This window comes from Xenopus laevis, chromosome 1L, assembly GCF_017654675.1.
Source record: "Xenopus laevis strain J_2021 chromosome 1L, Xenopus_laevis_v10.1, whole genome shotgun sequence".
Classification (NCBI taxonomy): Eukaryota; Metazoa; Chordata; class Amphibia; order Anura; family Pipidae; genus Xenopus; species Xenopus laevis.
This window is the reverse complement of record NC_054371.1, coordinates 129,870,765-129,883,503: the sequence shown is the minus strand read 5'-3', so window position 1 is coordinate 129,883,503 and position 12,739 is coordinate 129,870,765. Positions and strand designations below refer to the sequence as shown.

The following is a 12,739-nucleotide window of genomic DNA, read 5'->3' as shown; positions in this document are numbered from 1 at the left end:
TGTTTATTAATGACCTGGAGGTGGGCATTGAAAGTACTGTTTCTATTTTTGCAGATGATACTAAATTGTGCAGAACTATAGGTTCCATGCAGGATGCTGCCACTTTGCAAAGTGATCTGTCTAAACTGGAAAACTGGGCAGCAAACTGGAAAATGAGGTTCAATGTTGATAAATGCAAGGTTATGCACTTTGGCAAAAATAATATAAATGCAAGTTATACACTAAATGGCAATGTGTTGGGAGTTTCCTTAAATGAAAAGGATCTAGGGGTCTTTGTAGATAACACGTTGTCTAATTCTGGGCAGTGTCATTCTGTGGCTACTAAAGCAAATAAAGTTCTGTCTTGCATAAAAAAGGGCATTAACTCAAGGGATGAAAACATAATTATGCCTCTTTATAGGTCCCTGGTAAGGCCTCATCTGGAGTATGCAGTTCAGTTTTGGACTCCAGTCCTTAAGAGGGATATAAATGAGCTAGAGAGAGTGCAGAGACGTGCAACTAAATTGGTTAGAGGGACGGAAGACTTAAATTATGAGGGTAGACTGTCAAGGTTGGGGTTGTTTTCTCTGGAAAAAAGGCGCTTGCGAGGGGACATGATTACACTTTACAAGTACATTAGAGGACATTATAGACAAATGGCAGGGGACCTTTTTACCCATAAAGTGGATCACCGTACCAGAGGCCACCCCTTTAGACTAGAAGAAAAGAACTTTCATTTGAAGCAACGTAGAGGGTTCTTCACAGTCAGGACAGTGAGGTTGTGGAATGCACTGCCGGGTGATGTTGTGATGGCTGATTCAGTTAATGCCTTTAAGAATGGCTTGGATGATTTTTTGGACAGACATAATATTAAAGGCTATTGTGATACTAAACTCTATAGTTAATATAGGTATGGGTATATAGAATTTCAATTAAAAGTAGGGAGGGGTGTGTGTATGGATGCTGGGTTTTCATTTGGAGGGGTTGAACTTGATGGACTTTGTCTTTTTTCAACCCAATTTAACTATGTAACTAACTATGTAACTATAAGCAAGCCTAGGTCCTCTTCTAGCAAGAAAGATACGTTGCAGGTTAAAAATTAGAGTGCTTTAATAAAAAAGCATCTTTCATAGTAGGGATTGTATTATTTACATTACATGTATAATTAATGTATGCCAGATTTATGCCAGAAAAGTACATTATTACATTTTTATATAATGTGCAGCCAGTTTAACTTACCATTGCAATATTTTTAGTTGGAGGTTCATATTTTAAGTCACCGTGCTGACTTTCTAAGCTCAGCGAGCAACCAAATCCTGCATATAAGTAGCAACCTATAATGTGATAGTGTATTCAAGAGGATTGTATTCAAGAGGATTGCAAACAAGCACAATTTATTATATGAAACTTTTGCTACTTTATGGAACTAAGACTATAATGCATATAAGTAGCAAACTGTAACATGATATTGTATTCAAGAGGATTGCAAACAAGCACACTTTATTATGAAATGTTTGCTACTTTATGGAACTAAAACTATATTGACTAGATGAAGCCAACGCCAAATAAACAATTTCATGTTCCAACATATTTCACTTGCAATTATATTGGCACATTTAGGGGCAGATGTATGAAGGGTCGAATATCGAGGGTTAATTAACCCTCGATATTCGACTAGGAACTAAAATCGTTCGACTTCAAATATCGAAGTCGAACGATTTAGCGCAAATCCTGCGATCGAACGATCGAAGGATTATTCCTTCGATCGAACGATTAAATCCTTCGAATCGAACGATTAAATCCTTCGAATCGAACGATTAAATCCTTCGAATCGAACAATTCGAAGGATTTTAATCCAACGATCGAAGGAATATCCTTCGATCAAAAAATCTCAGGCAAGCCTATGGGGACCTTCCCCATAGGCTAACATTGACTTCGGTAGCTTTTAGCTGCCGAAGTAGGGGGTCGAAGTTTTTCTTAAAGAGACAGTACTTCGACTATCGAATGGTCGAATAGTCGAACGATTTTTAGTTCGAATCGTTCGATTCTTAGTCGTAGTCGTAGTCGAAGGTCGAAGTAGCCCATTCGATGGTCGAAGTAGCCCAAAAAACACTTCGAAATTCGAAGTTTTTTTAATTCGAATCCTTCACTCGAGCTTCATGAATCGGCCCCTTACTGTTGCTGTGTATTTATTTAAGAAATCCTAAAAAACATTAAATAAAATAGCAAGTAAGAATGATGCATGGCATTTTAAACCTAACATCACACGCACCAGAAGTGCAGGTGTGAGTGTCTTTCCATCTGAAAATGCTTTGGTGACTGGGTTCAGGAAGAAAACTGACGTAAAAGTTTCTCCACTGGCGGAGAATCCACTGTGTCTGACATTAGCCTTAAAGGAGAAGCCAACTTTTGATATTGACCACAATTTACTTATATAACATATTTACTCTATTGATATTTCATAATGACTGATGCCATTGAATGTGTTTTCTCTATAATATGAAATATTGGTTTATCCAGTTGCTGTATAATTTCAGTTAAAGCCTTCACAAATAGTACATCCAGGCTTCAGGCTGATGTTTGTGCTCCGTTAAAAATAATGCTGCCAGTGTTTGTAGAAATATGTTTATTTTTATAAAATGGATTTTTGGTACTTCACATTTTCTCTATTTCTCTCAATTTTTACCTTTACAGAAGGAATTCTCCTCCAAGTCTTTTCCATTTTTGAAAGACATCACAGATAGCCTTTTGCACAGCCTGTCAGATCTTGCCAAAGAGGTTAGTATTTGATTTCAGTGGGTTGGGAGTTCACATACCAGTATTCATTATCTTAGCACTAATTTCAGTGTGTGGTTGGCCAGTGCTTCTTGGCACAGGAATCCTTTATATGCAGTGGGTAACTGCATGCAGTTGGTTGTGTGCCTTTCATTAAATTATGGCAATTCAAATAATGTACCCCCTAGGTAGAATACAAATAGACAAACTACTGCACTTCATTTGTCATTAGAGCAGTGTTCTTGGAGTTCTGAGATCCTAAGGTGCCTAAGGTTCTATTACAGTTTTGCAAAGTTTAGAATACAGAAATAACAATCAAGCTTAATTACTAAATTATCCAAAACCTTATCAAGGTTTTTTATATTAATCTGGGATGTGGTGATATTAAAAATCAACAACTTTAATTATACAGAAGAACCATCAATGGTACACAAATAACTTCAATAAACATCTACAAGATCATGTAAAACACTTCAGTGTCTTAAAATGCACATGTACACAAAGACATACATAAAACAGTCCATGACTGCAGAACATAAGTGGTATTGACACTATTATAGGCAGAACATGGTGGTATCCCTTATTTACTTCACCATAGATAAGAATAGAGGAATATAAGTTGTGCTTTTTTTCTGTGTAACTCTCTTATTTATATATATAGATAGATAGATAGATAGATAGATATAAAATGAGTTACACAAAAGACAGCACCATTCGTATTTTCCTATGTAGTGATAAACACATACACATATCCATACTCTTTTGGCCTACTAAATAATTCACAGCATGAAGTATTTTCTGGAGCCTGTAAGACAAGTAAGACATATGAGGATCTTGTTACATCTGTTTCCTCTAACATACTGGAGCTTTGTACTAGAAAAAAATATTATGCAAAAGCATTACTGTATATCTCCTTTTTTGCTGAGGTGGCTGGATAACTCCAGTAAAATAATACTGGCAATTGCCCAAGTTTTCAGGCTCTGAAGGAAACATCGGCTTCTCTTTCCATTGTACGAACAGAATGTGCTGTCTATGACTGGAATCATCGTCTTGTTTCTGTATGTTTACTAGCAATATGTGTTTGGATGGCCGTTGATGTAAAATCTTGTAAGCTTTCAGGAGATACAGTGCAAACCATTCTCTGCAATACAAAAAGAGCTGACTTTGACAGGATCAGTATAGTATCAGTATACACATTGCTGCCAAAAGCCTTTTGCACATTATGCATCTTGTTATACTGTATCTGACCTATCATTAAACACATACTTGTAACATACCTGTATTTTCACGTTAAGAAAATACACTGAGATAACCCATGTACTTGTACAGACCCAGAGACTTGGAAATTTGTTATCATGACTCTGTAGTTTATGTGTTTCCTGATACACTTTGCTTGGCAACATAATATAAACCACTCACCCTTTAATAACGGTGTTAATCATAAGTAAAATCAATGATATATGCATATATTACTTTTTGGAGTAATTGTAAAAATGAGATTCCCTCACTCCACTGTCCATGAATGCAGGAAATTGAACAAATATGAGTCAAAAAGCAAGAGTGGTCCAAGTACATTTTTATATTTGCTTTCTTATTCTTTTAGGTCATGACCATGAAGAGCTGGGCAGAAATGAGACAAGAGGTGATGTTCCTAACCAGTGGCAACGCCACAGCTTCACCAAGCACCCTATACCAAGCAGTATCACGTATTGTGTGTGGCCACCCTGAAGGAGGAGGACTAAAGATTAAGTCTCTCAACTGGTATGAAGATAATAATTACAAGGCACTATTTGGTGGAGGAGAAGGCGATAATAGCACTGATGAAGACTCACAAGCTGCGTATGACAACTCTACAAGTATGTTAATAACTTTCTTGTTTTACTACACTTATGTGTCAGAAACACCATGGTCTGTAATGGTGGTGGCACACGTGGCTATTCAGGGAGATTAGTCACACCCAGCAACAAATCTCCTCCTCTTCTTCGTGCGACTAATCATGCCTCTTGAGGAAACTTCTGGTGATTTCAGAAAACTAAAGCGATCCGAGTGCTATCCCGCACGCAATTAACATTCTAGCTGGTGGGAAGGCATTTCGGGGAGATTAGTCACCCGAAGAAGAGGAGAATAGCCACATGTGCCACCACCCTAAAGGTTGTCAGTTGTTATTATTATTATTAACATGTATTTATATCGCGCCAACATATTGCGTAGAACTGTAAAGTATATGTGATTATACAACTAAATCACATGAATTATATACATACAACATATGGAGTTACATACATCACAGTCAATACCGGTACAAAAGGTGAGGAAGGCCCTATGCAAAAGAGCATACACTCTAAAGGGAAGGGAGTAATACACAAGGTGTGGGAGTGGGCAAGATTGAATTTAAGTGGGTGAGAAATGTGGTACTGAACGTGGTGTTGCATTTGGTAGGTAAGCAGAGTAAGGGTAGGCTTCTCGAAAGAAGTGCATTTTAAGAGATTTCTTGAAAGCAGAAAGGTTGGGAGAAAGTCGGACAGACCGTGAGAGAGTTCCAGAGGAGGGGTGCAGCCCTTGCAAAATCTTGAATGCGAGCATGTGAGGAGGTAATGAGAGAAGAGTTGAGTAGCAGGTCAATAGAGGAGCATAGTAAGCGGTTCCGTGAGTATATAGAGATGAGTTCAGAGATGTAGGGTGGGGCAGAGTTATGAAGTGCTTTGAATGTCAGGGTCATTAATTTGAATTTGATTCTTGAACATTAGACCTAATGTTTGGTATATATAGAACAATCAGTCTGTCTTGGAAATGTTACCATTTGTAATTGTTCAGCAGATTGTCCATTCCAAGTAGGGAACACATCCCAATCATCATTCTTTACCACTATTGTTTTTGGTATATATGAACAACACAAATTGTCTATATCTGCAGATCTGTCTCTTAAGCAGATACAAATTACAAACATTATTTTCAATTAAAGAACATATAACATGTTTTTTTTACATCAATTTTATTTATTTATTCCAGCTCCATATTGCAATGACCTGATGCAGAATCTGGAATCCAGCCCACTCTACAGAATGATTTGGAGAGCACTAAAGCCTTTGCTTGTTGGCAAAATCCTTTATACTCCCAGCACTCCAGCCACACAAATGCTAATGTCTGAGGTAGGCCCCTTTCTTTAACAAAAAGAGTCTCTGTTTTCAGCCATCTTGCTGAGTTCATCTCGTGTGCATTTATGCCTCCCAACTGGAGTCTGTGAAACTGACAGTTTCCCAAATGAGACTTTCTCTGATGTCATACTTATGCACTAGGATAAAATGCATTTACAGATTTTCAGAAGGGACAGGGCTTTCTTTGTGTTGTACCCATAATTCTGTTTGATTAATGCTGCCTTTTTCATGTGCTAGAACATTTTGTTTTGTATCCAAGCTGAGCATGTTGTGCATGTGACCAAGGTGATTTAGTTTCCTGGTAAATGGCACTTGGTTAAACATTTTAGACAATGCAGCCAATATTTACATCCGGTAATGTGACTTATGTTTAACCACTCATGCAAAGTTCTTTCACATACTGCAAATATTTTTTTTCAACCTACTGTAGAAGAAATGATGGCTAGAATATTGCTTGTTTTTGAAAATGTAATCTTTAAATATTAAATATCCATGGGAGTCATTAAAGTCCACGGCACATGCTTTACTGCTAATGAAAGTTGTGCTTGCTGCAAAATGCATCAATAAAATTCCCTAAACTCCCTCTAATCCTGGTGGTTTCATGTGGTTCAATAGGTAGCAACAGGAGGTGATTTGGGATATGTTGATGGTATTTTGAAAAAATGTTGTTGCTTTACAAATATGTTCTTATTTCCTTAGCAGAATTGTATGGTTGCCTTCAGCTAAGGCAGTAAAAGCATCTACATAATATGTATAAGCATACACTGAGATGTCTTGTACTGCTCACACATACTATGTACAGAGGAAGTAAATGGATGGTAAACTCTGCTTAGGAGAGAGAATGCTTGAGTTTGTTTTGATGGTATCAGAGCTGTTTTAGTTAATGATGTCAGTTAAAACTAAAATGTAATGTGAGCATTTACACCCTCACTGCATGACAGGTCAACAAAACGTTCCAAGAGCTAAGTGTTTTCCGGGATATTGGAGCAATGTGGGAAGAGGTTCGGCCACAGATCAAGTACTTCATGGAAAGCAGCCAGGAGGTGGACCTTATCAGGGTGAGTTATGATAACCCGGTGCCTATCATGGCTGTGACTGACTGATAGGACTAAAATCAGATGGATATTTTTAGCAGCTGGCTGTTAAAAAAAGTCATTCCATGATTTGGAGAGGTATACATTTTTCTGAGCTAAGAGCCAAGATCTATATATTAGTTTATCAAATCCTAGTTGTGCAGTTGAGATTAAGAATACTGTAGTGGTTTATGCAAACCTACAGTGCAGAGGACCTAGCTTCACTATAACATCTAGAACAGCATAGAGGCTATGTTAGGTTTTAACTTTAAATATGTACAGTGCTGTGCCAGAGTAAAAAAAATCGTAAAAAAAGAATCGTAACCACTTGGACATCTTTGTAAACTATAATCTGCAGGGCCTCTTTACCTCCAGTATCTATTGGTAGTTTTTTGTAATCTATACACACTTCTTTTGGTACAGTTCTGTGAAGTTTAACGCTTTTAATATGAAATCAATCCTTTATTTAACAGAGGACAGGCCTATCAGACATTTTCCATGTGTTTCAGTCTGCATAGAAAAGGAATTCGGATTTATGAACAGATGTGAAAGACACTATTCTAAATCAAAACCTACACCTTAAAGGAGAAGGAAAGCTACCAAAGCAGATTAGCCAGAATAGTGCAAGCTATAACACTACATTTATTAAGCAGAATGCTTTACCATACCTGAGTAAACAGCTCTAGAAGCTCTCTCTGTTTGTATAGGATATCAGCTGCCATATTAGCTTGGTATGACATCACTTCCTGCCTTGAGTCTCTCCATGATCACTATAGCTCTGTGCTCAGATTACAGCAGGGAGTGGAGGAGGGAAGGGGGAAAGGGAGGGAGAGAGCAAACTGAGCATGCCCTAGCCCTGGAGGTTTATGCTGAAAACAGAAAGTCTGATACAGAAGAACATGTGTACACAATCGAAGGAACAAAATGCAGTGTTTCTTATGACAGAGGACTCAGAGCAGTATTACTTTGAGGGTTTTGCTGGTGTATTAGTTCTGATAAAGCTTACTTAAATTTAGCCTTTCCTTCTTCTTTAAGCAAATTCTTTCTTTATGTTTCCCTTATAGTATTCCTTTTTTTTCAGTAAATAGTGTTTATAAAATATGCTTCAATGATAGAGGTCACCTTTTGAGCATGTGTCATATTAAATTGTGCCTCGCCATAAATAATGTCTCTAATAAATAAGAACATTTATTTTGTCTCAGCGACCTATACTGAATACGGTCATTACTGAGATTACTTTTGTAAATCATGAGCCCTATGTGAATTACTATGGCTTTATTACATGAATATATGTGTATATAGTAGCCCTCAAAAATGTGATCCTTTTGTATGTCTTATGTCACACAAGTACCAAAGTCACAATGTACCATGAGAAACCAATATTAAATACACACATTTTAGACTTACTGTACATTTTGGGGAAAACTGCCAGCACAACACCTCCCATAAAGAATTGTTTGACAATGTACAAGCACAATATTTGGCACAATATATTTTCATAGAAACAGCCAATATGATAAAAACATATAATATATACCACTTTATTCATATTTAATAGACCTTTGTGTAATCTACTGTGTTTTTATAGTAAATTATTAATACAGTGAGTTATTGTCAGTTGCTGATAATTTAGATTTTACAAACAATCCTTAAAAACAGATTATGGTTACTATCGCACTTTAGAGTTTGAGCTTCTGTAAAAAAACAGCTAATATATTAAGTCTCTGATTGTCCATATTTTCTGTAGACTCTCTTGACCAACAAAGGAAGTAAAACATTCTTAGACCAACAACTAAACTCAACTGGGTGGACAACCGAGAACATATCCAAGTTTCTGGCCAAAGAAACAGCAGATGCAGAGGCTGAAAGTGGGCCATCCTATTCTTGGAGAGAAGCTTTGAATGAGACTGACCGTGTTGTCCTGACTTTGTCACGCTTCATGGAGGTTTGTGCAAAATAAAACCCCTGAATACCTGAGACTGCTTATTTGCCTACATGCTTGCCTGAAAATGATTTAACGAATGTTAGTTCTCGGCCTAAAATAAAAGTTCATGCATGCTATCATACCACAGTGATTTTCCTTTGATTATAATATGTGCCAGTTCTAGGTAATATGAAAAGACTGAAAAAAACGTTGCAAAGAATAAACATTTTCCTTATGAAACTGAAGTAAAAAATTATCATTGTCAAATGAATTAAAAACAGATGCATGAACTGTGTTTTTATTATGATGTATGTGTAATGTCATGGTAATGTCATTTTTACTATACAGTATGTTGTACCAAAGCAAGGCAGTATAATGGTCTGCATACATGGAATGTAGACAGCTGTCATCTCTGAGGGATACTGGGATCTGATTGAATGTGTTTCTGCAGCATATCTTTAGCTCTTGTTGCACAACATCAGCCTCAGACTGCCATCAGCAGCATTGTGACTTTCCTCATCTAGCACTATTTATTGTCTATGGCACACTGCGATTACCTTTAGAAAGATAATATACATGATGATAGTGACATAGATTAATAGATTGGAAACAATAAAAAAATATATATATCTATATTTCCAGTGTGTCAATTTGGACAAGTTGGAACCTGTGGCTACTGAAGAGAAGCTCATTGATAAGTCAATGGAACTTCTCAATGAGAGGAAATTCTGGGCTGGAATTGTGTTTATGGATATGCCCACAGAAGAAACAGAGCTCCCACACCATGTCAAATATAAGATCCGAATGGATATAGATAATGTGGAGAGAACCAACAAGAATAAGGATGGGTGAGTTGAATATATCTTGTTGACACTTAAATGTAGCTCACAGTTCAAACTGCACTTTCACATAAATAGTGCTGCACTCAGACACCTAGAAATCAGTGCTGTATAACCGAGGTTCCTGAGTACATACAGGTCAAGCAAGGAGAACAACTATCACTTTTGAACAACTAAATTGCACTATGGAACAATTGCATGGATTAAACTGCTTATCTTAGTTCTTTTTTATCTTAGCAGATGAAAAGTTCATGCTCACAGGTGTCCTTGCCATCACCTGAGAGCATGCCATGCATTTCCCTATCTATATGATAATAAATGAAGGCTTTCTTTGAAAGATTGCATAATGAGTTATGCCTTAAATGTTGGTAATTAGAGCTCCCAGCATCTGCCAAATATTTTGTATTTTTTTTGCTGTTGTTGTTTTGAGAATGATAGTAATTGCTGGGGCTCACTAGCATAGTTTATGTAAACGTAGCCACCTTTCCAAGGCTGAGGCTTGACTTAAACTGAGGCTTGATATCCAAAACCGATTATTTGTGCTATTAATGGTATTTTACATTTCTTATTGTACAGTTATGTCATCCTGATTAGAATATAACTGGAATACTTTATATTCATATTTCTTTCAAGATACTGGGATCCTGGTCCTCGTGCTGACCCATTTGAAGACATGCGGTACATCTGGGGAGGATTTTCTTACCTTCAAGATGTTGTTGAACAGGCTATAATCAGGGTACAGACTGGGGTAGAGAAGAGGACTGGCATCTATGTTCAGCAGATGCCCTACCCATGCTATGTTGATGACATGTGAGTAGCTTGGGTTCCCATAATGCAAAGGCTCCTGACCTGTGTGTCTGGCCTCTTGGGGGTGGGGCAATTGTGGGCCAGCCTAAAGGCCATTAAGTTTTGAAGTGGTAGGAAAGCTGCCCTGGAACATAATTCTGAGTGTACACTTTAAATGACCAATATAATAGTCATAGAATAATTACTAACTATTGATGTCTTTGTTTTAGATTCTTAAGGGTTATGAGCCGATCACTGCCATTATTTATGACCTTGGCATGGATATATTCTGTTGCTGTAATCATCAAAGGCATTGTCTATGAAAAAGAGGCCCGTCTGAAAGAGACCATGAGGATTATGGGGTTGGACAATGGCATCCTGTGGCTGAGTTGGTTTATCAGCAGTTTGATCCCGCTTCTTATGAGTGCAGCACTCTTGGTGTTGATCCTAAAGGTAACAATATAAATCTTTTCGTATCTTCATGTTCCATACTTTTATGTCTAGACCTTAGACCTAAGGACTGTATGTGTGTAATTAATGTATGTACATATTTACCCATAAGGGCATATGTTCATTTAGTAGGTGGCATAGCATGGAATAGATATATATTGAGATTTTTGCCAGCATTCTGGGTGGATTATTGGACTGACTTCTTGCCTCTCCTTTCTCAGACAGGAAACCTTCTGCCTTACAGTGATCCCAGCGTAGTGTTTGTTTTCTTGTCTGTCTTTGCGGTGGTGACAATTTCTCAGTGCTTCCTGATCAGCACAATATTCTCCAGAGCCAATTTGGCAGCAGCCTGTGGTGGAATTATATATTTCACACTATACCTTCCCTATGTGCTGTGTGTTGCTTGGCAAGACTATGTTAGCTTCACACTAAAGATTTTTGCTGTAAGTATTTTGATCTTTTTATATAGCGTTCAACTGTCTCAGCCATCCTGACTCCATGTGTAAACCACTTTTGCAGATCATAGATTTACCAATACATTCTGCCTTCAGGCACCAATATTGTACTACTTGTATAAAAATGTACATATTTTTCTTGCAGAGTTTTCTGTCTCCAGTTGCCTTTGGGTTTGGCTGTGAGGTCTTTGCACTTTTTGAAGAACAAGGTGTTGGTGTGCAATGGGATAACCTTTTAGAAAGTCCATTAGATGAAAAGGGATACAACATCACTACATCATGCTTCATGATGCTCTGTGACACTCTTTTGTATGGAATTATGACCTGGTACATTGAAGCGGTCTTTCCAGGTACAATGTAGTTCATTTTCATAATACGTTACTAGATTTGCTAAGAAATAAACAAGGACTATTTTGCAAAGTTTTTTTTTCTAATATAAAATATGGCTGCCAGTATGTTATCGTACTGTTATTATTAAATATGCTTATTTGTTGTTTACTTGTTCAGGTCAGTATGGCATTCCCAGGTCATGGTATTTTCCATTCACAAAATCCTACTGGTGTGGCGAGGAATCCAAAGAATACAATCAACCACGGGCTGTTCACAAAGGATCATCTGAGGGTATGTTTCAGAGCATGTCATTATATACTGTACCTATTTCATTCAATGGCTAATCAGTATATTTATAGTTTTATAGACTGAAAAAGATACTCCTGCAATATTGTCATATCTTGGACAATAAAACTAGATTCATTTATATTACCATTGATAATGGCTCCTGCATGAGGCAAAATACATTGTTTAGGATAAAATCTTTATATTGATGCAAGTGCTGTTCCCTTTGTGAAAGGTTCCTGTAAATCAGGTGCCCTCCACTTTAGTTTTTATAGTCTGTGTATGTATATATATAATAAATACGTATATGTATATATAATAAAATGTAAATTTCCTTATCTAGTTTTTTTTTTTTGCCTGACTTATCATGATACTGGTAAACTATAATAGATCAAAGCCTGTTGGGGCAGCATGGCCAAACGGGGCTCACTGTAGTAAGAATAATTTTTAAGCAATATCCACTGAAACTGCAACATTGTGCAGAATCTCTTTGAAAGGGGTTGTTCAACTTCAAACACTTTTTTCAGTTTAGTTGGTTTCAGATAGATCACCAGAAATAAATAATTTTCTAATTACTTTCTATTTGTGATTGTTTGTCTAATATTGAAGTGTAAAGTTTAATTTTTCACCTTCTAATGCAGCTCTGGGGGGGGGGGAGTCACCAACTCTTTTACTATTCTAAATTTCT

The 12,739-nt window shown here is 37.1% G+C and overlaps 1 protein-coding gene across 4 annotated transcripts in view; it reads left to right on the top strand.

The window, feature by feature from the left end:
• Positions 1–12,739, top strand: part of abca1.L (ATP binding cassette subfamily A member 1 L homeolog) — an 81,987-nt gene that overhangs the window by 40,167 nt on the left and 29,081 nt on the right. For all 4 annotated transcript variants that reach the window (XM_041563721.1, XM_041563729.1, XM_041563724.1 and 1 more), the window contains exons 8-18: positions 2,674–2,757; positions 4,358–4,610; positions 5,764–5,903; positions 6,851–6,967; positions 8,730–8,927; positions 9,549–9,754; positions 10,379–10,555; positions 10,762–10,984; positions 11,203–11,424; positions 11,582–11,786; positions 11,944–12,057. In XM_041563721.1, the coding sequence (XP_041419655.1) occupies positions 2,674–2,757; positions 4,358–4,610; positions 5,764–5,903; positions 6,851–6,967; positions 8,730–8,927; positions 9,549–9,754; positions 10,379–10,555; positions 10,762–10,984; positions 11,203–11,424; positions 11,582–11,786; positions 11,944–12,057 (1,939 nt within the window). The remainder of the gene's footprint in view (positions 1–2,673; positions 2,758–4,357; positions 4,611–5,763; positions 5,904–6,850; positions 6,968–8,729; positions 8,928–9,548; positions 9,755–10,378; positions 10,556–10,761; positions 10,985–11,202; positions 11,425–11,581; positions 11,787–11,943; positions 12,058–12,739) is intronic.